Source organism: Nesoenas mayeri (assembly GCF_963082525.1).
Source record: "Nesoenas mayeri genome assembly, chromosome: 24".
In the NCBI taxonomy this organism is placed as follows: domain Eukaryota; kingdom Metazoa; phylum Chordata; class Aves; order Columbiformes; family Columbidae; genus Nesoenas; species Nesoenas mayeri.
The window spans coordinates 3461563-3482149 of NC_137546.1; the positions used below are offsets into that span (position 1 = coordinate 3461563).

Consider the following 20587-nt stretch of genomic DNA (forward strand, 5'->3'; position numbering starts at 1 on the left):
TTGTTACGTTGAAAAAGCTGCACGATGGTGAAATAGTTTTATCAAGCTGTGGGTGAGATCTGCTCTTTATCTGTAAAGGTTATCCTGCGTGTCTTGCTGCTTGATGTTGCGGAGTCCTTATTTTTTTTAGGCACTTGAGCAGCCTGTTACCTTTTTCTGGTTGCTCTTCTGGCAGCTTATTTAATACTTCAGAGACGCTGCGAGCTGTTTCACTGGTACCGCATTCAAAATAAGGACTGAAAGTTTGATGGGTCAGTTTGCTGCCAGCCTTCATGTTTAAAATGTGACTTCAATCCAACGCGAGCCTGCTTAGACTCAGCTTTTCTTGATGATGCACCCACCTGTCGCGGAGCAAAGGTGTGAACCCAGCTTGCTTAAACCTTCATTTTAATGTCAGTACTGCCCGAATTCTAGGACGCCTCGAGGACAAACTGATCACAGTATCACAGTATGTTTGGGATTGGAAGGGACCTCAAAAGATCATCCAGTCCAATCCCCCCATGGAGCAGGGACGCCCAGGTGAGGTTGCACAGGAACATGTCCAGGTGGGTTTGAATGTCTCCAGAGAAGGAGACTCCACAACCCCCCTGGGCATCCTGGGCCAGTGCTCTGATAAACTGATACCACTGATCCCCGAGCTGAAGATGTTTCAACAGCTGCATTTAGGGCGATGAATCCTGTAATTAAATGATATAAGGAATAAAAAGCTGTTGGCGGGCTGCGCGCCCTCCCGCGCTGCCCCTTTAAGGGGGCGTGGCGTCCCAACCATCGGCCCATGGGCGGGAGGCGGGGCTTGCCGGAAGAGCCAATGGGCGCGCTCCGCCCTATCCCGCCCCGCCCGCGCGGCTGAGGGCCGGGCGCGCGGCGCAGCCCCAGCCCCGGGAGACGCCGCTGGCTTTGCGCCCTTCGGCCCCGCGCCCTCCGCCGCCATGGCCCAGTGAGTGCGGGCGGGACCGGGACCGGGCCAGGACCCCGGCATGGCCGCCTCTGGGGATGGGGGGCAGCGCCGGAGCCGTTTCGCGGTGGTGTGAGAGCCGGGGGTGCCCCCGCTCACGGGAGAGGCCTCACAGACCGTTAGCGGCGCGGGGGGGCGGGAGCCTTTCGAGCCTCTCGGCTTTGCCGGGGGGTTTCCTGCCACACGCGGTTTCGGCGGGTTGATGAGGGGGAAGCGGGTGTGTCCGTGCGGGCCGCGCTGCGGGGGTGTCCGGGAGGCCGAGGAGGGAGCGGACGGGCCTGGCGGGGCCGCGGCGTCACCGGCTGAGGGGCCGATGGGGAGAATGAGCCGGGTTGCTGAGGGACTGAGAACATCCGGGCGCAATCCGTTCTGGAGCTACGATTGTGAAGCAGGAAACTTGTTCCTGAATAGAAATATTAACAGTCTGTTTCTCTGTGTGCCGCCCGCGCTCTGGGTTAGGCTGCCAGCAGAATTCCCCCTTTCTCCCCCCAAATCTGAGACAGTTTGTGTTACAGAAGCAAAATAACCCCGGTGTAGTGAGTGTTCAGATATGATGTTGTAGCTCAGCATCTGTGGAGCTGTGACGGAGCTGGGTCTGTCAGTGACAGAACCACTCACTCTGCATCCCAGTGCAATGTGTTGCGTATCTGACTTTTCTTACTCATCTAGTTGGGAGGAGATTTTGGTGACTTGAAACACGTTGGTCTCCGCTCTGTCTGCTGGGCTGCCTGGGAGCCAGGAGGGTCTCCTGCTGTCCTGACCTGCCAAATGAACCCAGAGCTTGTGCTGCAGCGCTTGTTGGAAGGGTTTGGGCTGGCAAGATGAGAACAGCCTGACAGGGAGCATGGGTACTAGTGTTAATGAGACTTACCTGGTGCTTCTCTGCTTCCACATTCCAGAGCTGATATTGCTTTGATTGGACTGGCTGTGATGGGCCAAAACCTTATTTTGAACATGAACGACCACGGCTTTGTGGTAAGTGAGAGAAAACGTTCAGAAAGGCTGACTCGCCAGCACTTGGGATTGGAGCTGAGCATTTTGTGTATTTAGTGTTTTGTGGGTTTTGTTCCTTGTGATGGTCTAACGGGTGTTATCTCCCCTATGTAGTTATAACCCAGGCTGCCCTTTGTCCCCTTTCCAGAGAAAACCAGCAGTGCGTGCCTGTGCTCAGCAAGCCACCTCATGTCTTAGCTATGTATGACTTTTCCCTGAAGTTTTTTTTGCACTTGGCCATTAACTGTGGGTTCCCAAGGCACTTGCGGAGACACGCTGCAGGTTCATCCCTGCTCTGTGTCTTTAGGGAAGGTGGAAGTGGAAGAGCACAAGATGTTGAACCTTGTGTATATAATTTGTGGTTTGAGCTAACCTAACTGTTCTCTTGGCAGCTTTTATAAACGTGTTTTCTTTCTCCCCCAGGTTTGTGCATTTAACAGGACGGTTTCTAAAGTGGATGATTTTCTGGCCAATGAGGCCAAGGGAACCAAAGTGATCGGTGCTCACAGCCTGGAAGAGATGGTCTCCAAGTTAAAGAAGCCCCGTCGCATTATCTTGCTAGTGAAGGCTGGAACTGCAGTGGATGACTTCATCAATAAATTGGTGAGGGAAACATTCTTTCTACCTGCAACTTCTTGCTGTCTTTTGGGGAAGTTTCCTCTAGAAGATCTCAATTATTTGTCATTAATGAGGTTTTGAACGCATGGAGAAAACTAAAATGCTGATTTGTTTCTGACAGGTGCCGTTGTTGGAGACTGGAGACATTATAATTGATGGTGGGAATTCTGAGTATCGAGATACCACGGTAAGCCTGTTTTCTGCCCAAAGTGGGTGAATAAAATACATATGATTCTTTTTTTAAAAAAAAAGAAAACCAAACCTGCTTATGAGCGGGCTGTAACTATAGAAATTACGTTAGCATATCTGGGATGCTTACATTAAAATATCACATTCAAATTGGTACTTCTGAATCTTAGATGTGGTGCTGGTATTAGTCGTTCTGCTTTGGCATCCTGATCTTGGATAAGTGAATTAGCCACGCCAGAGTGAAAAACAGGTACTAAATGAGGATTAATACTTGGGGAGCTTGCGGATCCCCTTAGGGATCTCAGCCTGTGCTCTTCCACTCGGAGGGAATCAGTTTCCCTTATGGTCGTCCATGCTTGCACCTTCACTGCCGTGACCTCAGCAGCTCCACCTGGGCCTAATCTGCCTCCCCCACATCTTTGCACACAGCGTGTATCACCTGACACTTAATTCTGAGCCTTTTCCAGCCTCAGTGCTGCCCTTTTCTATCCGGTGCTTATAAGGACTTTGTTTTCTCAGCACGTTTCTTTTGCAAGGATCCATGTCAAAGCGACAGGAAGTTTCCTAATGTTCATTGTGCTGTCTTACATAGGAGCTTTCTCTAAGGTTGTCTTCTAGCGTGTTTAAAGCAGAATTTAAAACCTATTTTTGTGTCTGAATTGCTAACCTTTGTTTGTAAGGCTCTGACGTTGAAAGAAATTAAATAATGCTGCTCTGCTTTTTATTCCAGAGGCGTTGTAAGGAACTAAAGGAAAAGGGCATCTTATTTGTTGGAAGCGGCGTTAGCGGTGGAGAGGAGGGTGCCAGATATGGTCCTTCACTCATGCCAGGAGGAGCCAAAGAAGCCTGGTAAGCATGAGCTGGTATATTCTTCTCCAGAATGGTCTGCAACAATCGTCTTCTGTTCACAGTGAGAGCTGAGGGAGGGAAGGAGGAGGACGTGGGTGTGGAGAGAACAAGATATGTTGCTATTTCACTTCCTCAAGGCTCATGATTTCTCAACCTAGCTGGGGTCATGGAGCAGTGCTGAGCTTTCATGGCAGGTGAAACAAAGGCAGGTTTTTCTTCAAGGAATTCACAGGCAAAAGTAGCACTTTTGCAAGTTTCTGCTGTGCTGCCCTGCTGTTTTGTACTTCTGTTAGTGTAAAGGGCTGGACATCACTGTTCATATTAGACTTTATCCCTGGTTGCCCATTCTCTCTGTAAATGTAGAAAGAAAAGGTGTGTCTGGGCTTTACCTGAGCCTTAGAATCTCGTCAGTCCCCATGCGTTTGCATTGGCGTTTCATACCAGTATCAGCCTGTTCAAATTTGATGGCACAAAGTGAGAAACAGCGTAACAGTGGTCTGCTGTCTGATCATCTTTTTGCCGTGAACAGCTCAGTAAAGGCAGCTTCTATCTGCCATCTTACCTGGACTTGGTCCCTACCCTCCCTCACCCCAGGCTGCTTTTTGGTGGGTTACAGAAGGATACATCATACAGATGGATTTATTCTTTTCTTGCGGAGTTTGTGTCCTCTGCCTGTCTGCTGAGGTGTATTATTTCTCCCCACAGGCCCCACATCAAGACCATATTTCAAAGCATTGCTGCTAAAGTGGGCTCTGGGGAACCTTGTTGTGACTGGGTAAATATTTATTTGATACTGACTTTGTGGTTCGATCTGTGCTCAGGTAGTTTGGTTGTTGAATCTCATGCATGTTTTTCCTTAACAAAACCAGAAACATTAGTGGTTGATTTTTTGGCTGACTGTGTTCTATTCAGATCTACCATCACTGGGAACTTATCCCATTCAGTGGAAAGACAAAGTTTTATGGCTGTTTTGTGTGCTGGGGGAGCTAAATGGATCTGTGACCCATGTGTTTTCAGTTAGCACTGGGCTTCCGTCCTTCCTTTGGGCAGAAGGAAGCCATGGGCAGGCATTAAACACTGCAAGAGGTGACAGCACTGTTGCTGATGGCACTTTTTTATTGCTCCTGCCAGGTGGGAGATGAGGGCGCTGGACACTTTGTGAAGATGGTGCACAACGGGATTGAATATGGAGACATGCAGCTGATCTGTGAGGCCTATCACCTGATGAAAGACGTGCTGGGCATGGAGCACGACGAGATGTCCAAGGTGATCTGTAGTTTCTTGTCTCTTGCCCTGAGCTTCAAATGCGGTAGGGAGCAGCAAGCACGTGCACCTGAATGGTTATAGAAATTGTCTAAACTCTCCCATTCTACAGTTGATTTCTCCCCAAGAAGCACCTTTTTGTACAGAGATCTGAATTACCCTGCCTGAACAAAGCCAGTAAAACATTGAGCATTATAATCAAGCAGGCAAATCTTGCAGAGACCTTGTTGAAGCAAGTGAATAAGTATGATGTCTCTTGAATGGGCAGCTCATGACCCCATCCTGTATGTATATATATGTCTATGTATACATAAATCAGTTATTCTGTTGATATAGCATATAGAAAGTAAATCAATGTGTGTATATATATATATGTGTACACTTTTTTTCTCCTCTTCCAGGTATTTCAGGAATGGAATAAGACAGAGCTGGACTCTTTCCTGATTGAAATCACAGCCAATATTCTCAAATTCAAAGACAGCGATGGCAAACACCTCCTCCCAAAGATCAAGGACAGCGCAGGCCAGAAGGGCACAGGGAAGTGGACGGCCATTTCTGCCCTGGAATACGGAGTCCCTGTCACACTCATAGGTAACTACTTTTTCCATCTGGCCTCTCCTAGGCTTGAAAGAGCGTTTCTTGCTTAAGCTGTTAATATTCTCTTGTTTGAGGTTCTTGCAAAGATCAAGGGTGGAGGAGACACTCCCTAATTGGTCTGTGCAGTCCCAGCAGAGCACTGTTAGGTAATGAGGAGTCGACAGGGAAGTGTGTGCAATAGCCCGTGTGCAAACATTGTCCTTCTCAGGGCAGTGTGGGGGTGGTTTTACTGCATGAGCGTGACTTGCAGACTTCTGCTTGTAAGAGCAGAGTCATGCTACTCCTGCTTTTCTCTGAATTTTTCCCCCACATTTTTCCTTCCTAGTGTAGAAGGAAGTTTTTGCAGAAATGGAGAGGAGCCGGTTCTGATTTTGATGCGGTCTGTTAACCCTGCTGCAGGGAGGATCCAGGACCTCCCGAAAGCATTACTGATTCATCTCTTTTTTTTTTTTAATTCATGACTCACTTTAAAGGTGGAAGAAAAGTTCAGTACAAAGACTAAAATAAACTTGATTGCTTTCGTTCTGTCAGACCTGGGAAAGGATTTTTTTTCACCATTTAACAATATCATCTTCAATTGCAAACAAGTACAGCTTAAAACAACATGATTAAGAATTGCCTGAGCCAGATCAAGAGATTGGCGTTCAGGCTTTGTCTGTAGGAGCTAAGATATTGCTCGGCTAAGTCCTTAGCCCTGGCAAATAACATTTAGTAACCTGCTTAGTGATGTTATAAAACTTTCTTGTGGGCTTCTGAATACCGATGTTGTGGGGGTACCAGATTTGTAAAACTTATTTCCCCTTGCAGGTTAACCTGCTGGTTTATTCTTGATTTTAATTGCTCTTATTTTGCATGTATTTCAAAGCACGTCTAGTTAATGTGCGTTGGCATTTATGCAAGAGCTTTTTATCTTCAAAGCATGATACAATAATTAGTGAAGTCTTCATCCTTGCCTGTCCCTGGACTGCGGTGCAACACTGTCTTTTATAGATAGGAAGAAATTTTAAAGTAGGTTCTTAAAATTAGGTTCCAAAACTAAGAGCTGGTGATGGTTCCTGAGGATAAATTTTCATGTGGATAACTTGTGGCTTTTTTTTCCTTAACACTTGAAAGCTGTATCAGTCAGTATTTACCTCGTGGTTACACTGACTGGCGGTTTGGTCCCTCAGTAATGCTGTTGAAATAATTCATTTGTAGACCTCTCTTCCCGTGTGACTGTTGCGCTGTGCGTGTGGCTCAGCATTCGGTGACACATTCACTGTGTGCTTGAGGACAGGTATCTCAGACCTTAACAGCGATGCTGAACTCTCTAATCTTCTGCCCTTTCCTGCCCTGCTGAAAGGTGAAGCTGTGTTTGCACGGTGCCTGTCGTCCCTCAAGGAGGAGAGAGTACAGGCCAGTAAGCTGCTGAGTGGCCCCGAAGTGACTCCGTTCGGTGGGAACAAGAAGGCCTTTCTGGAGGACATACGTAAGGTGAGTCCTTGTGCTTGCCAGAGTGCACAGCAGAGCAGGGTTTGGATGCTGTAAACCCTGGCAAGCTGCTCTTGTGTGACATGTCCTGCTTTTAGCCATCCCATTGTGCATTTTCTAGTGCTGTCCACAAAGCATAATGGGATCAATTCCTTTCCTGACCAAAGAACAGTCCTGAAGGAATTCAAGTCTAAGCCACAGTGGGCAGTGACAACTACAGCTGGGGTGCAGAGGACGTAATTCATGCACAGGAGCTTGCTTTTTCATCCCTCAGCACTCCCATCTTTACAATTGAAATAATAGCTCTTGATCTCTCTCTGAAAACAATTTTTCCAACAATTGGAATTGGAATTCTAGTTCTCAGATACCTGGAATGTGGCCACTCTACTCAGCCCTGGTGAGATGTGGACTAAACAGAGCATGTAGGCCGTGAAGTTTCTCGTTCAACTTTGTGGGACTTCACTTGGAATGTGATTTTTTTTTAGGCCCTGTATGCGTCCAAGATTATCTCCTATGCTCAAGGCTTCATGCTGCTGAGACAAGCAGCCAAAGAATTCGGCTGGACGCTGAATTACGGTGGCATCGCACTCATGTGGCGGGGAGGCTGCATCATCAGAAGGTAATTAAGATGAGGAGGTAATTGCTGAGTGGAGGAGAGGAGGAAATTTGATATATGTGGTGCTAGGCTAGCAAGCCTAGAGATTTTATTGGAAAATCCATGGGGTTTATCTGTTGATAAAACACTGAGAGGCTGTTTCTGCAGACAGCACTGCACATTACCAGATTGAGCCAATTTTCTGGTGGCTTAACTATTGCAGATTTTCTTTAGTCTTTGTTTTGTTTGCATCTTTCTCAATGTTTGGAATTTGAGTCCTGCTGAGACAAATTTTGGCACTGGAAGTTTTGGATTCTGGGCCTTTGGTGGAAGCTGTGAAATTTTATTCTTGGTTTACATGTGTTCTGCCTAGTGTGTTCCTGGGAAAGATCAAAGATGCTTTTGATCGAAACCCTGACCTCCAGAATTTGCTGTTGGATGATTTCTTTAAGACAGCTGTTGAAAACTGTCAGGTGAGTTTCCAAGGAAGGAACGGCATAAAACCAATAGTTTACAGTCTGGACTTGCTTTAGCTTCTTTCCCACGAGTTACCTCACAAGTATATTCAGACTGAATATTAAAAAGGTAGAGAACATCCTTGAAACCTATTTATACAGCATCCTTAATCCCAAAGGTGTCGTGTAATGTTGCAAAGTGTATTTGTACCATCAATGTAAAAGATAATACAGGAGCAAAGAAACATACAGTCCTTGTTGTGTCATGGCTCTTTGACACCAGCCAAGCTGCTCTTAGAAACTTATGGTTTCCATTTTACTATTACAGAAGAGCCTTTGGCAGAAATGTAGCAATTCAGAAAAAACACTGTATCAGGAAAAAAATGTCTGGCCTGTGTGAGCATTCTCATCCCTGCTTTGTATCTTGTGCCTGCTGTGCACTTGGATTTCAGTCGCATAGAGTGTAAAGCTCTGTTACCATTGTTTGCAGTAGCACCAAAATAACAGCGTTCATTCGTTAGACCAGCGTCTGTCCAAACAGTGTCGTGATTTGGATGGAGTTGACAGGCAGAACTAAAACCAGATTATATAACCAACAAAGAAGTCATCTTATCATTAGTAATTCTTTTAGCTGCAGCTGAATATTCCGTGCAGGTTACAAAATCAGCTGTACAGTTGCCGTGAGGATCATCCACATCTGTTTGAAGTGTTGTGCTGACCCCATATGCCCTTGGGCAGGCATTGTACTGTGCTTGGTTAGAGATCCTGAAAGTGCCTCAGTGTTTGCTCAGTATGTTCCCCGCTGTGTGTGCGCTTTTGGGATGCACCAGTGATGTGACACAACAGCATCCTTGCTGGAGGCTGGGGCTTGATTGCGTGTGAAGTGTGTGTCTGCACTTTTATTGTTCTGTTTGTTAACTCTATTTTACCTGCCAGTAATTTGGATTATGTAAATTATGTAAAATCAGGAATCTGCTGCTGCGTTTGCTCAGTCTTGGTCATAGATTTCCTATAGCATGAAATAGCACGTGTGGTTATACTAGAATAGTTCATATGCCTGCACGTGCCTCCGAGCAAGCACTGAGTAGTTTATTTCTTGTTCTCCTTGCCTCTTTTCCTCTCTCCCAGGACTCGTGGCGACGTGTAATCAGCACTGGAGTACAGATTGGGATCCCTATGCCCTGCTTCACCACAGCGCTTTCTTTTTATGACGGATACAGGCATGAAGTATTACCAGCTAACCTGATTCAGGTATTGTTATTTAAACACTGGTCTAGAGGCCATGATGGCACTAATCACTCCAGCAATGTGAAGATAATGCCACAGATTGCCCAATATAATTCTGTTAAACCTGAAATTCATGGCAACAAAACACTATGACATGTCTGGATGAAGAACACCAGAGGTATAATGGTGCCCAGCATGTGTTCGTGTTCCATCTTGTGAACCAAGAGTAATAATGTCTTTGAATCAAAACACTATATAAAGTATCTTTGAACATTTGGAGGCATGTAGGTGCTTGTTGTTTAGATCAGTGCCTAGCAGAAATAATACCCTTGTCTTTCTACAGAACTATCAATTACTAGATATTAGAAAATGTTTCATTGCGGTGATTTTGTTGATAATGAAAAAATAACTTTGAATGTTAGAATACTAGAGTCAGACCTTATTTCTAGTATTCCTATAGTCAAGTATCAGCAGGTGCAACTTCTAGTACTTGTGTGACTGTGATATTCACGTGTCTGTTTTGTGTGTGTGTTCTTATTGTAGGCTCAGCGCGATTACTTTGGTGCACATACATATGAATTATTATCGAAGCCAGGCGTGTTTATCCATACAAACTGGACAGGCCATGGGGGAAATGTGTCCTCTTCCGCCTACAACGTCTGATGGAAGTATTTCCTCTGGAAGCCAAGATACTGTAGATCTCAGATACTCCTCCTAGAAAACCACTTTTTACTGTACTGTGCTAGAATTTGTGTTTTGACACTTTTGTAATAACTCGTGGGTATATTTCATATATATATCTATATATAATGTAAGAAAGCTAAATAAACTTGCTTATGAAGGCATTGAGGTGTTTTCTTTCCACTGCTTAAGCCAAAACTGGGTAAAATGTCTTTGTGCAGTATTTGATAGAATACACTTTATTTTTGTTGTGTTATAGTGCATGAACTCCTGGGGATCAAGATAGAGGTGGCTGCATTTCAGTAACTGCTGAAATGGAGAATGTCAGCACAGTGACGCTCCACAGGATTCCAGGGAGGTAAAGGCCTTTTTGTTTTCGGTTGGCATTGTGTATTTCTAACGGGCAGTAGCTTGGTTCTCACAGACGAATTCCCGGCTGTCCTCACACGGCACAGCCCTTCGTTTCCCTGACGGGGACAAAAACAGCTTCACACGCCCCGTTCGGCCTCAAGGCGGGCGAGCAGGGCCCGGGGACAAGGGGGAGGCGCCGGGGTGAGGTACCAGCGCTGCCGGGGCCGCGGGGGAGGCGCCGGGGTGGGGTACCGGCGCTGCCGGGACCGCGGGGGAGGCCCCGGGGTGGAGAACCGGCGCTGCCGGGACCGCGGGGGAGGCCCCGGGGTGGAGAACCGGCGCTCCCCGCGCGGCGCCCGCCCCGGCCCCGCCTCAGCCCCGCCCGCCGCGCTGGGCGGGAAACGCGGCCGGGCTGCGCTATGGCGGCGGAGGCGGAGGATGAGGAGCGGCTGCTGCTCGCCCAGGTACGACGGGGCTGCCGCCTCCTGCCCGGCCCCGCTGCCCCGGCCCCGCTCCCACCGAGCCCGGGCCGAGGAGGGCCCGCCGGGACAAGATGGAGTCCGCGGTGGGGTGTGTGTAAGCGGGCGCTTATGTTGCGTCCTTTGAAATGATTTACACAAGCGTGTGTGCGGAGGGCTGACCCAGCGCTGCTCTGGCTCCTTGCAGAGGCTGAGGGCCGCGGTTCACTACACGGTTGGCTGCCTGTGCGAGGAGGTTGCGGAAGATAAAGACGTGCAGTTCAGCAAACAAACCATCGCAGCGATTTCGGAGATCACCTTCAGGCAGTGCGGTACAGGAGTTTGCGTGTTATCTGTTTTGTTCAGGAGCTATTGCTGGAGAAACGGTGCTTTAAAAAAATATTACTGGAATTAGGTATTACTAATGCATCGTTTCTTGCATGACATTTTTAGAAGTACAAGGTTTTAAGAGGTGGAAAATGCATTTAAAAGCATGTGGAAGTACTGTGTGGGTCACCTGCCTGTGCAGAGTGGCACATGAAAACAAGTTACGGTCACTTCTCCTGACTAACTTGGATTATCTGCAGTTTCGCCATTGTAACAGCTATAACTGTATTGTACATCTCCTCTGACTCAGTTCCTGGTTTGAAACATGTGGTGTCTTTGTTTCCTCTAGAGAACTTTGCAAAAGACCTCGAAATGTTTGCCAGGTGGGTACTGGGACACTTGCCTTACAAAGGTTTGCTTTGTTTGTGTTCAGCTCCAGTAAGTATATAAACTTTAAAATGTGTCTTGTAATTTAAAGGATTCTATTGGTTAATTAAATAGTGGCTGGGAAGTTAGGAAATAGATATTCCCCTGTAGGTTCTTCCTGATCTTGGAAGTTCATTTATGTGGTACACGTGACTGTTCATATTAATGACTTTAGGATATAATTGTCAAATGTATTAATACATAACAGCACTGGAAGGTTTGGGAGTGACAGATGCTTATTAGCATCTGAATTAGATGCTGTATGGCCTCTTACAACCAATGGTGGCAAACACATTAAGTGATGTTTTTGTTTTATGCAGGCATGCAAAACGAAGCACAGTCACTACAGAAGATGTGAAGCTCTTGGCTAGAAGGAGCAATTCTTTGGTGAGATTCACTGTAGTTTCTGTCTCACAATATGCTTAAACCAATTGGTTAATTCCTACGAGCGGTTGAATGATGGCCATAGATGATGAAGCAACTGTTGCTTAAGCAATTTCAGTGGCTTATAGATGATGGATGGGTACAATCCAGGGATTTTCTAATTTTCACCTCATTTTCCCTCACAACACTGTGTCTCACTGTGGGAACACAGATCTGATTGCAATTCAAGCCACAATGTTCTGGTTGCAACAGGGCTGCTGAGGTTCCAAGTACAAAAGTGCAATAAACAGACACGTTACGGCACTGTCAATCTCAGAAGTAAATCACTTGGGTTTTTTCTCAGTAGATGACTGATGAGTTTATTGTTCTCAGCTAAAGTATATCACCCAGAAGAGTGAAGAGCTCGCATCAAGTAACATGGAGCAAAAGGAGAAGAAGAAAAAGAAGTCCGGTGCACCTAAGGGAGGGAGAACGTCTGGGGAACAAGAACCAGCTGTGACTGAAAGTGAAGATTCCAACATGGCATAATTTACCTTTCAAGTAATGTCTCTGGTCATTTTCTCTTACTACCCTGGAGGAACCAAAGTTAGCAATAGTCATGAATTCTTAGGTTTCTAGGTGAACACGATTAGTTAGACTTTTTGTTTCAAAAATGAAAGGTCAGAACCCAGTAAAGTTTACAGCCAAAATGCCTTAATTGCTCACAAAAGGTATCTTACTGTTATTAAAAAGAAAATCCTTTAAATAAAGAGTTTAAAGCAGAACATTGTCACTGACCATAATACCTTAGTATGTGCAACTCCTTCCATGTTGTTCCTTGGTTTCTACAGTAATTGTTTTACTTCCTCCTTGCTTCCACTTTTGATACTTTTGCTTGGATAATTTGAGTATGTTATTTTTGTTTTATTAGCCATATCTCCCACTTGTCTTGACAATTAAAACATTGCCAAGCTGAGCTTGAAAAAGGCAAAAGCACTGTAACTGTCATGGCCTATAACGTTAGAGTGCAGACGTGTACATCATAAGTGATTACTTGCCCTGGCAAAGCAGACTGACCAAAAGCTGACTGCGAGCTTTCCCCCATGTTCTACCTAAATACAGTGGACAGGCTCGGTACAGAGTACTTCTGTATTTAATTTCTTCTTCCTATATCCTTAAGCTAATACTGTATTTATCAGCGCATTCTTTAATCACAGCAGCTGGTGGAAATATCAAAATTGGTCCAACAGTAAGGTAAAAAGGTTTTAATGATATTAGAAATAAAATACTTCAGCCAATTTAAAAATAAGCCCATTAATATTAAAGCATCATGATACTACATGAATTATTAGGAAAGTAATACAGACAGGCCAAATATTAGTCTGCTGTCCCACAGCCTTACAAAGCAAATGCTTTCACCTCTGCTGTGTTTAACAAGTTAGTGCTCACGCTGCACCCAGGAAGGAGCTGCCTGGGGCTTCAGAAGCTGGATCCGTCATTATGGGATGGAAGCTTCTGGCTCCCAACCAGATATTCAACGCTGAACCCTTACATGCTGTGTTTAGCAATACCATTGTTCCAGTATTCTGCAAAAAGCCACAATCCCTTTGGTTACACGTGATCTGAATCATCGCAGGACTTTAAGCCTCAGGACAATGTCCAAGTTTTAGTTGTCTACAGCCTGACCACAGTACGACCAGCAAACCATGGTTCCCAGGATGTATCTTTGCTTGTATCGATTCTAATGCAAAAAACGCCACCCCAAAGCCACAAGTGGCACTACAGTCTTATTTTTTGCGTTTTGAACTAAGCCAGTCTTCCAAGGGGAGCGTTTTCTTGCCCTTTGACATGCTCCTTAGGGAATGCAAAGTCTGCACTTGCTGGAGACGCTTGGAGAGCTCCTGATCACAGGCTTGCTGCAGAGCTTCGGCTTTCTGCTTGTCCCATCCCAGGGCCGAGGCCAGGGCTCCTGTGTCCTCTTTCACGACCAGCTGTGGCAAGACAGATCTGTAAGAATCTTTTCTACTGATGCTCCTTCACCGCTACCCCCTCTACCCATGTTGAGAACAGCAGCAATGAGATACCGGTTCAATACCGGTGCTTTGGTATTGCAGATGTTCCCAGATTTCATCATCTATCCCCTGGGCTATTGCATTTTTTATTTGGGATGTAAAAAAGAAATATATCTAGCTGCATCTGCAAACAAAACAAACTTGCTGTTAAGACAGCCGAAGCACTGGCTGACTGTGATCTGGCAGATATCAAACCCAAAATTATTTTGTGGCTTTTCAGAGGAACAGACCAGAGTATTTAGCGTAGTGTCAAGTGTGTTACTGAGGAAGAGAAATAGATTAAACCTCACCACTTTGAAACAGATATATTGAAATTAGAGCCTCCAGAAGCAAGGACAGCTTCCCCTCTAACCAGAAGAGGGTTATGTCATTCTCACCCACCTCAAGATCTTGACTGTCCAAGCAGAGCTCTGGAGCAGGTTTCTCTTTCAGAGCAGCAAGGATCTGGTCACCAAGCGCCGTTTTGGCTGAAGTGCCTGTACTGCTGATGCCTGCATCGACCACATCCCTCTCCTTTCTTTGTACAGCCTCAGATTCTGAAAAGTAGAATTGTTATAGCCCACGATAAACACGGGACAGGAAAAGCAGCCTAGACTGCTCTGATGGTTTTGAGATTAATAAAATATGCATTCTATGTAGTTGCATCTTCTGACTTAAGAAATCTGTTATGTTAAGGATGACTACGCAATTTAAGCTTTTCTCCCAGTATTCTACTTTCAGGCTTTGTGAGAAATGTGACACAGCAGGACTCCTGGTCTCACCCAGAGGATTCTTACACTATACCAACATGTTAATAGCTGCTAAGCGACTCACTCCAGTCCTTCACTCTTCTTATTTACTCCATTTAACTATTTCAGGCATCTCTGAAAAGCTCCTCTCCAGCATCTTAATGCTCCCTACCTGTTACTTTGCTTAAGATACTGTCTTCATTTTTCAAGGCCTCGAGGTAGAGTTCCAGGAGCTGTCTTGACTGCCGTTCTTCTTCTCGTCTGTCCAGCACCTGCTGCAGAGTGTCTTGCAATACCTGGGTTTGGGTTTGACTTTGGGCAAGTTCTCCCGCCAGATCTGAACGTGGCACATCAATAAGCACCTTAAAACAAGGAGAGTGTTCCTGTTACATGGACCGTTGTGTGAGCAGCCAGGTCTGCCATGCTGCTCGGCCTTTCCCTCTGCCACGCTACACGGGTGTCGGGTTTTAAGGAAGGAACCACGTCAGCTGCTTTTTGGCCAAATCTACACTTTTTGCCCTCCCACTGCCAGAACTGGAAAGACACGCTGTGAGGGACAATCGGTGATTAAGAGCATCCTCCTCAGACACCTGCAGTGTTTCCCCTCAGAAATAAATTTGACTCCAGCACCACAGCCAAACAACAGCAGCTGAATTCAGCTTGAGGTCTTGTTTACTTATTCAGTTCTCTGCCATCTACAGAGATAAACGGATGATGGGCAGAATCAAGGACAGGAGTTAGAGGTTCCCCTCTTGTACCTGGAGGTCTTCTTCAGACATCAAGATGATGTTGGACAGGTCATCCTTCAGTTTCCTGGCCAGCTGTTTCCACCTCTCTGCACCGCTGTCCACCTCATCCCCAGCCTCCGAGAGCCCGGCTGTGCCACTGTCTGACACAAGAGCCATGGGTGTCACGGGTCATTCCCGACCCACCCAACAGCCTCATCCCACGAGGCGTGTTCCGAACGCGCCTCCCACATTCCCATGCGGTACCTAAGCTCTTGCCGGGCCATTTCTCATTCTTGGCCAGTGCCACGAACTTGGTGTCGGACGGCAGACACAAGAAGTAATCCTCATCATCCACAATGGTGCCGTCTTCTGCCAGGACCAGGGTGATGGGCTCCTTGGCCTCATCAATAGCCAGAATGCCACTGGCTGCAGAGCAGAAAAGATAATTAATGACACAATAGAAGTGACGTACGCACTGCCCTTTTATTACACCCATCACAAGGGACAAGCAAATGAGTTTAGGCCGGTGACCAGGACCTGTCTGCACACACCTCTGCATATCAGCTCTATTGTAGCACATGCTCTCGAGTTTCCCCTCCAGAAATCAATATTATTGACGCAAACCTTGACATGTATGTAGGAGAAGGCGCATTTCAGTGAAACTCTTATAATTCCAGGTGCATATTCCCACCTCCCTTCACCTTCCCCGTTGGGAACCGACACCCGGGGACCCGCTCTCTGTTCCACGGCACGGAGCGAGGCCTCACACCGGCAGAGCCGCTGCCTTCCCCGCCCGCAGACGGCGGCTCGTCGGACCCCGCGGTGGCCAGGCGGCCGCCCCTCACCCTTGTGGCGCAGCTCCCGCAGGCAGGAGGCGGCCAGGCCGTGCTGCTCCCGCCCGTCCCGCCGCCGCACCAGGCAGCGCTTCAGCGGCGCCGCCATCGCCGGGGCCGCGGGGAGCGCTGGGACGGGCCGCGGTGCGTGCCGGGATGGGCCGCGGGGCGCGCCGGGACGCGGAGGTCGCGCCTGCGGGTCGGCGGTTCGAGTCCCGCCCGAGCCGCTGGAGCTACGGGTGGAAACCAGAATTTGCGCCCCGCCGCCGCTCCTTGCGCAGTGACCGCGGGGGCGATGCTCTTCCTCAGGGCTCGTCTGAACGGCAGAGCTTTGATGTCCTAGAAAGCCGCTATGAAGGGTGTCTACTAAAAAACTTTTGGCAGCAATTTAATTACTTGTAAAACAAAGTAATAGGACGAGTGTGCCTCGGTATATTAAAGTAATGCATTCCCCTACAGGCAGACGTGCTGGTTGTGAAATTATAACATAAAGAGAAAAAATACAGGCATGCAATAAAGCCGCCCTGGCCTGTGTCTGAGCAGCTCTGGCGGGTGGGAGCCCCTGGGGCTGCCCGAGCCAAGGACGCTCCTCCTGGGGACTCCTGCTGCCCGGACCAAATTGGACTCGTTCTTTATGCCTCTCAGCAGGTTTCTGGGAGCTGTAAAATAGCGATGAACGACACCCAGACCAGGGCGGCTCTGCTGCACTATGTCAATGGCCCGGCTGGCTCTTCCAGACACGGAGAACACTTCAGCCGGGCAAGGCAGGGCTGTGCAGCCCACCGGGCCCCGCGGTCTGGGGCTCGCTCTCCCCAGCTCTCCGGTCCCGGCAGGAGCGGCCGGTTCCTCCGGGCGCATCGGCGTCCCGGCGTTCGACTCGTTCTGCCTGCAGCACGCGCCGGTGAGGCCGCGCGGGAGGGGGGAACGGCGGCGAGGGCGTTCCATCGGTTGGGCGGGGATGGATTAGCCGGGCCTGGGAAGATGGCCTCCTCGGAGCAACCGGAGCAGCCCAGCCAGGTAACCGGGGCCGGCGCTCTGCCCGCTCGACTCGGGCAGGGGGTGGCAGGGCACGGGCGGGGTGGAGTGGGGCGAGGCCGCCACCGCCGCCTCCCGGGGCGAGCGGGCGAGGGGAGGGCGCCGCGGCCCCGCGCCGCTCTGCACCCGCCGCCTCCTCCCGCCGCGGCCGGCTGTGGGGGCGCGCGCGTGGCGGCGCCCGGACCGCTCCGCTCCGCTCCCCCCACCCCCGCGCGCGCGGCCTGGGCGCCAACCGCCGCCCGCGCGCCCCCAACCGCCGCCCGCGCGCAGCCCCCGCACCTGTCGCTGAGGGCGCTGCTGTGAGGGGCCGCGCGCCGCCTCAGCCCGCGCCGCCCCGGGACCCCTGGCGGGAGCGGCGGCGCCGGGAGCGGCCGCCCGCAGCGGCTCCGTGAGGTGCGCCCGCCCCCGGGGGGCTCCGCGCGGCGCTTCCAGCCCGTGTGCCCGCGGCACCGGCGGAGCTTCGCCTCCCGGGGGAGCTGGTTTTGTCGTTGGCATCCTGCCCTGTGGGCTGACGGGGCACCGAGCAGCCCAGTGCTGCTCAGGCCAGGCCCCCGGACAGCAGGCGTGTTTTCATTTCAGTCTATACGTGAAACTCCATAAACCGCTTGAACAGGAGGGGAAGAGCCTGAGGGAAAGAAGGCAGTTTATGTATCAGCTGGGCTTTGAGATGAGGTGGGGAACCAGTTAGGCACAGTGTTGTTTCTGCCTTGTGACTGCGAGGGAGAAACGTCCGTCAACCAACAGCGTAAAACGGCAGAGCAATGATAGACGTGCTATGAGCATTGTCAAAAACGGATGGGGTGAGTAAAAGAGACAAGTAATTTCACTGGCTTGAGTGCACGCTCAAGAAACATATTAAAAGCTTAAGGTATTTTAAACAAGGGCCTGAAATAAATGAGGGAGCCAGAGGGAAAAATGGAAGTGATATGTAGTTGTATGCACCGTGGGTTTCCAGTTGCTTCCACTGGCTTGCTCAAAATACAGGGTAACTTGTATTTCATTGCAAACTCTACCTCACATTTAGTGACCTGGCAGCTCTGTCATCTCACCAGTGTCCCGGACAGACTCCCGAGTGTGATCCCAATGGAATTTTGCAAACAATCCTCGAGGTGGCTGCAGCGGGGCCTCCTGCAGCAGGCGGGAGGTGAAAGGTCTGTCCCAACAACAGAGCAAAGTCTGCAACCAGCACAGTTTGAGGTGCAATCCATCGCTTCTAGCCAGATTTGACTAATCCCCGCGAACCTTTCTGCTGATCCTTTATTTTGGACTGAGGAGGCAGAGCTTGTAGGGAACATTGTTGAACTAAACTGAAATCAAAATAAATTACATACAATTCAGACTGTGACTAACCAGCACAAATTCTTCCTAAGTTGTTAAAGGCCAAGTGATCGCACCGTAGGCTTGCTGGGCAGTTTCACACTGGCCATGTGCTTTTATCAGTTGTAGCTCAAAATGCAGGCACTACAGTCCATTCCTCATGCTTCAAGGAAACCTGAAACAACCTGCAACTGATCCATAAACCACTTGGGCAGTCTGGAGTTGACTAGAGGTTTCTGAGACAGAAATCTGGTTAATTGGCAAATGTGGTTGCCTGAGAAACATTCAAGTTTTCTTGAGTTTGGAGATAGTATTCTCCCATTGCACCCATGTGTTTTTGACCGCTTAGTGTTGGTTTACCTCAGAAGAAGGCTTGATGTTTGGAAATGGAAAAGTCTTGCTTTTTAATGGGCCTCGTAAATATAGCAAGAGCACCCCTGAGTTTTAGAATTCAGGACATTAGAAAGTCACTCTCACTGCCTCCATAGTGTAAAATGTGAACAGTAACTCTTACCTTGTGTGTAACGTGGAGAGTTTTTCAGGCATTGTCTGTAAAGAGCACAATGGAGTTAATGCTTGTGCTGTTTTCTAAATCAGGAATAATTTGAGGTCCAGCAGAATACCCAGGCTGCACAGGTAACTCTTCACCACAGCTGCTGTGAGGAGGGAGCTGCTCTGGAGCCACTGTGGGTGTAAATGGTCAATTAACCGCTCCCCTGATGGGTTCTGTCACATCGGACGCAAAAATGCTCATTCTCAGACGACAGCAAATGAGTTGCACCCTTTTTGGCTCCTGGCCTGTCGTGACTTGGTTAGTGGCAGAGTTTGTTAATAGGCAGCTCTGCATCGCTTCAGGTGCAGAAGGTGACGCTCTCGGTGGCCGCGCTCAGACGTTCCTCATGCTGAGAAGTGTTCAAGTTCCCTTGGCTTGCATGGGATTTGAGAGAATCTCACATCTTCGGCTGGAAAAAAGAGGATGTAATTGAAGAATATATAGTACAGTAGAGAAATTCTTAAGAGGACAACTTTGGAATAAAACAAAACAATGAAAATATCTTTATTAATCTGCCAGAATGTAAATGCCACCCCTGTTATGCAACCGTTAATGTTTAGACACTGTTATCAATGCATGGAAGAAGTTTGCCCCATTGTACACTAAAGGATTAGAAAATTTAAAAACATATTTACTTTCTACCACTGATGTTTATTTATTGCCAAGCATTCAACATAAGGCTATGAGTAGTAGTACTGGCTTGCTTAACATGTTTATGTTTGGGTCCTATTTTGTTTTCTATTACAAATCTAGTTAGTTTAGATGCTGAAAAGGGAGTGTCAGATATCTTCTGGCTTATTATCTGTTTTTCTTAGTTTAATTTTCTCATTCTCATGAATTAACATATTGCCTCAAGCATTGTGGGGAGGGGGGAGTGTTGCGGCTCAAATGAAATCATTTACGTAGATAGAATTAAATTTTAAAGGCAGTAAACATTTCGACCAGAGATGTTATAATACATTCTGTTTAGAAATCTTGTTCCTTGGGCCTTTAGCAATGTCTTTATTAAAAAATAAACAGAAGAAAAGATCTTGTCCCTCTATCACTATTCCTTAAAGAGAGGGAGGAGGAAGGTGATGCTATAGGTTGTGAACAGAATAACTGATTTTTGATCTTTCTTGCCTACCAATATTTCTTTGATGCTGAATACTTTGGCATTTGATGAGTCTTCTTGGCTCAGGCAACCAGCGACCCAGTCCTCTGGTATTCCGTTCAACCATAAATCCCAATAGTGTTAGAGAAATTGAGATTCTTTAACGTTAATTGGCAGTATTGTTGTTGTCTAAGCTGCTTAGTTTGGAACACAAAATGATGCCTAATTATCTGTACAGTTCTGTGCAGAGGCTGAGAATCCCATGGCCTGGAAGGCAGGAGGTGGCTGGTCCGTGTGAGGCATAAAAGGCTTGAAATTGTTAAAAGTCAGTGTCAGAACTTGACTTCATTTGCCTCTTCTAAGCAGTTCTGGCCCTGTGGTAACTGCATTAGAGTCTTTGTGTGCTGTAAA

The 20587-nt window shown here is 47.9% G+C and overlaps 4 protein-coding genes across 5 annotated transcripts in view; 3 read left to right on the plus strand and 1 right to left on the minus strand.

Annotated features, from left to right (window-relative positions):
- The first annotated feature begins 845 nt into the window (after positions 1-845).
- PGD (phosphogluconate dehydrogenase) lies at positions 846-11328 on the plus strand. Its single transcript, XM_080358629.1, has 15 exons — positions 846-937; positions 1855-1930; positions 2372-2551; positions 2688-2753; positions 3486-3604; positions 4310-4379; positions 4736-4870; positions 5269-5458; positions 6807-6937; positions 7420-7553; positions 7903-8002; positions 9113-9235; positions 9755-10250; positions 10910-11033; positions 11289-11328. Exons 1-13 carry the CDS (start codon positions 930-932, stop codon positions 9872-9874), a joined length of 1452 nt encoding a protein of 483 aa, XP_080214755.1. The 5' UTR covers positions 846-929; the 3' UTR covers positions 9875-10250; positions 10910-11033; positions 11289-11328.
- On the plus strand, positions 10663-12375 carry CENPS (centromere protein S; the record flags this gene model as incomplete). Its single annotated transcript, XM_080358768.1, has 5 exons — positions 10663-10707; positions 10910-11033; positions 11378-11411; positions 11775-11841; positions 12211-12375. 5 exons carry the CDS (start codon positions 10663-10665, stop codon positions 12364-12366), a joined length of 426 nt encoding a protein of 141 aa, XP_080214894.1. The 3' UTR covers positions 12367-12375.
- Positions 12376-12390: 15 nt separating this feature from the next.
- On the minus strand, positions 12391-16318 carry DFFA (DNA fragmentation factor subunit alpha). The gene is made up of 6 exons (XM_080358632.1): positions 16191-16318; positions 15610-15771; positions 15376-15506; positions 14790-14979; positions 14271-14425; positions 12391-13808 (listed from the first exon to the last, which is right to left on the minus strand). The coding sequence occupies exons 1-6, from the start codon at positions 16285-16287 to the stop codon at positions 13605-13607; spliced, it is 939 nt and encodes a 312-aa protein (XP_080214758.1). The 5' UTR covers positions 16288-16318; the 3' UTR covers positions 12391-13604.
- An 829-nt stretch (positions 16319-17147) lies between these two features.
- PEX14 (peroxisomal biogenesis factor 14) overlaps positions 17148-20587 on the plus strand; it is a 67073-nt gene continuing 63633 nt past the window's right edge. Inside the window, exon 1 of one of the 2 annotated variants that reach the window (XM_080358631.1) lies at positions 17148-17195. In XM_080358631.1, coding sequence (XP_080214757.1) covers positions 17160-17195 — 36 coding nt within the window. In that variant the 5' untranslated portion in view covers positions 17148-17159. The remainder of the gene's footprint in view (positions 17196-20587) is intronic. The other variant, XR_013923259.1, reaches the window with a different exon arrangement.

What these genes read in the sequence shown, in the direction of transcription:
- DFFA (XM_080358632.1), bottom strand. Translation starts at nt 16,287, where the DNA reads ATGGCGGCGCCGCTGAAGCGCTGCCTGGTGCGGCGGCGGGACGGGCGG. An exon ending in GCGGGAGCTGCGCCACAAGG is followed by an intron (nt 15,772 to 16,190) that starts GTGAGGGGCGGC and finishes TCTGCTCTGCAG; the next exon opens with CCAGTGGCATTCTGGCTATT. An exon ending in TGGACAGTCAAGATCTTGAG is followed by an intron (nt 13,809 to 14,270) that starts GTGGGTGAGAAT and finishes GTCTTGCCACAG; the next exon opens with CTGGTCGTGAAAGAGGACAC.
- PGD (XM_080358629.1), top strand. An exon ending in AGCACGACGAGATGTCCAAG is followed by an intron (nt 4,871 to 5,268) that starts GTGATCTGTAGT and finishes CTCCTCTTCCAG; the next exon opens with GTATTTCAGGAATGGAATAA. An exon ending in AGTCCCTGTCACACTCATAG is followed by an intron (nt 5,459 to 6,806) that starts GTAACTACTTTT and finishes CCCTGCTGAAAG; the next exon opens with GTGAAGCTGTGTTTGCACGG.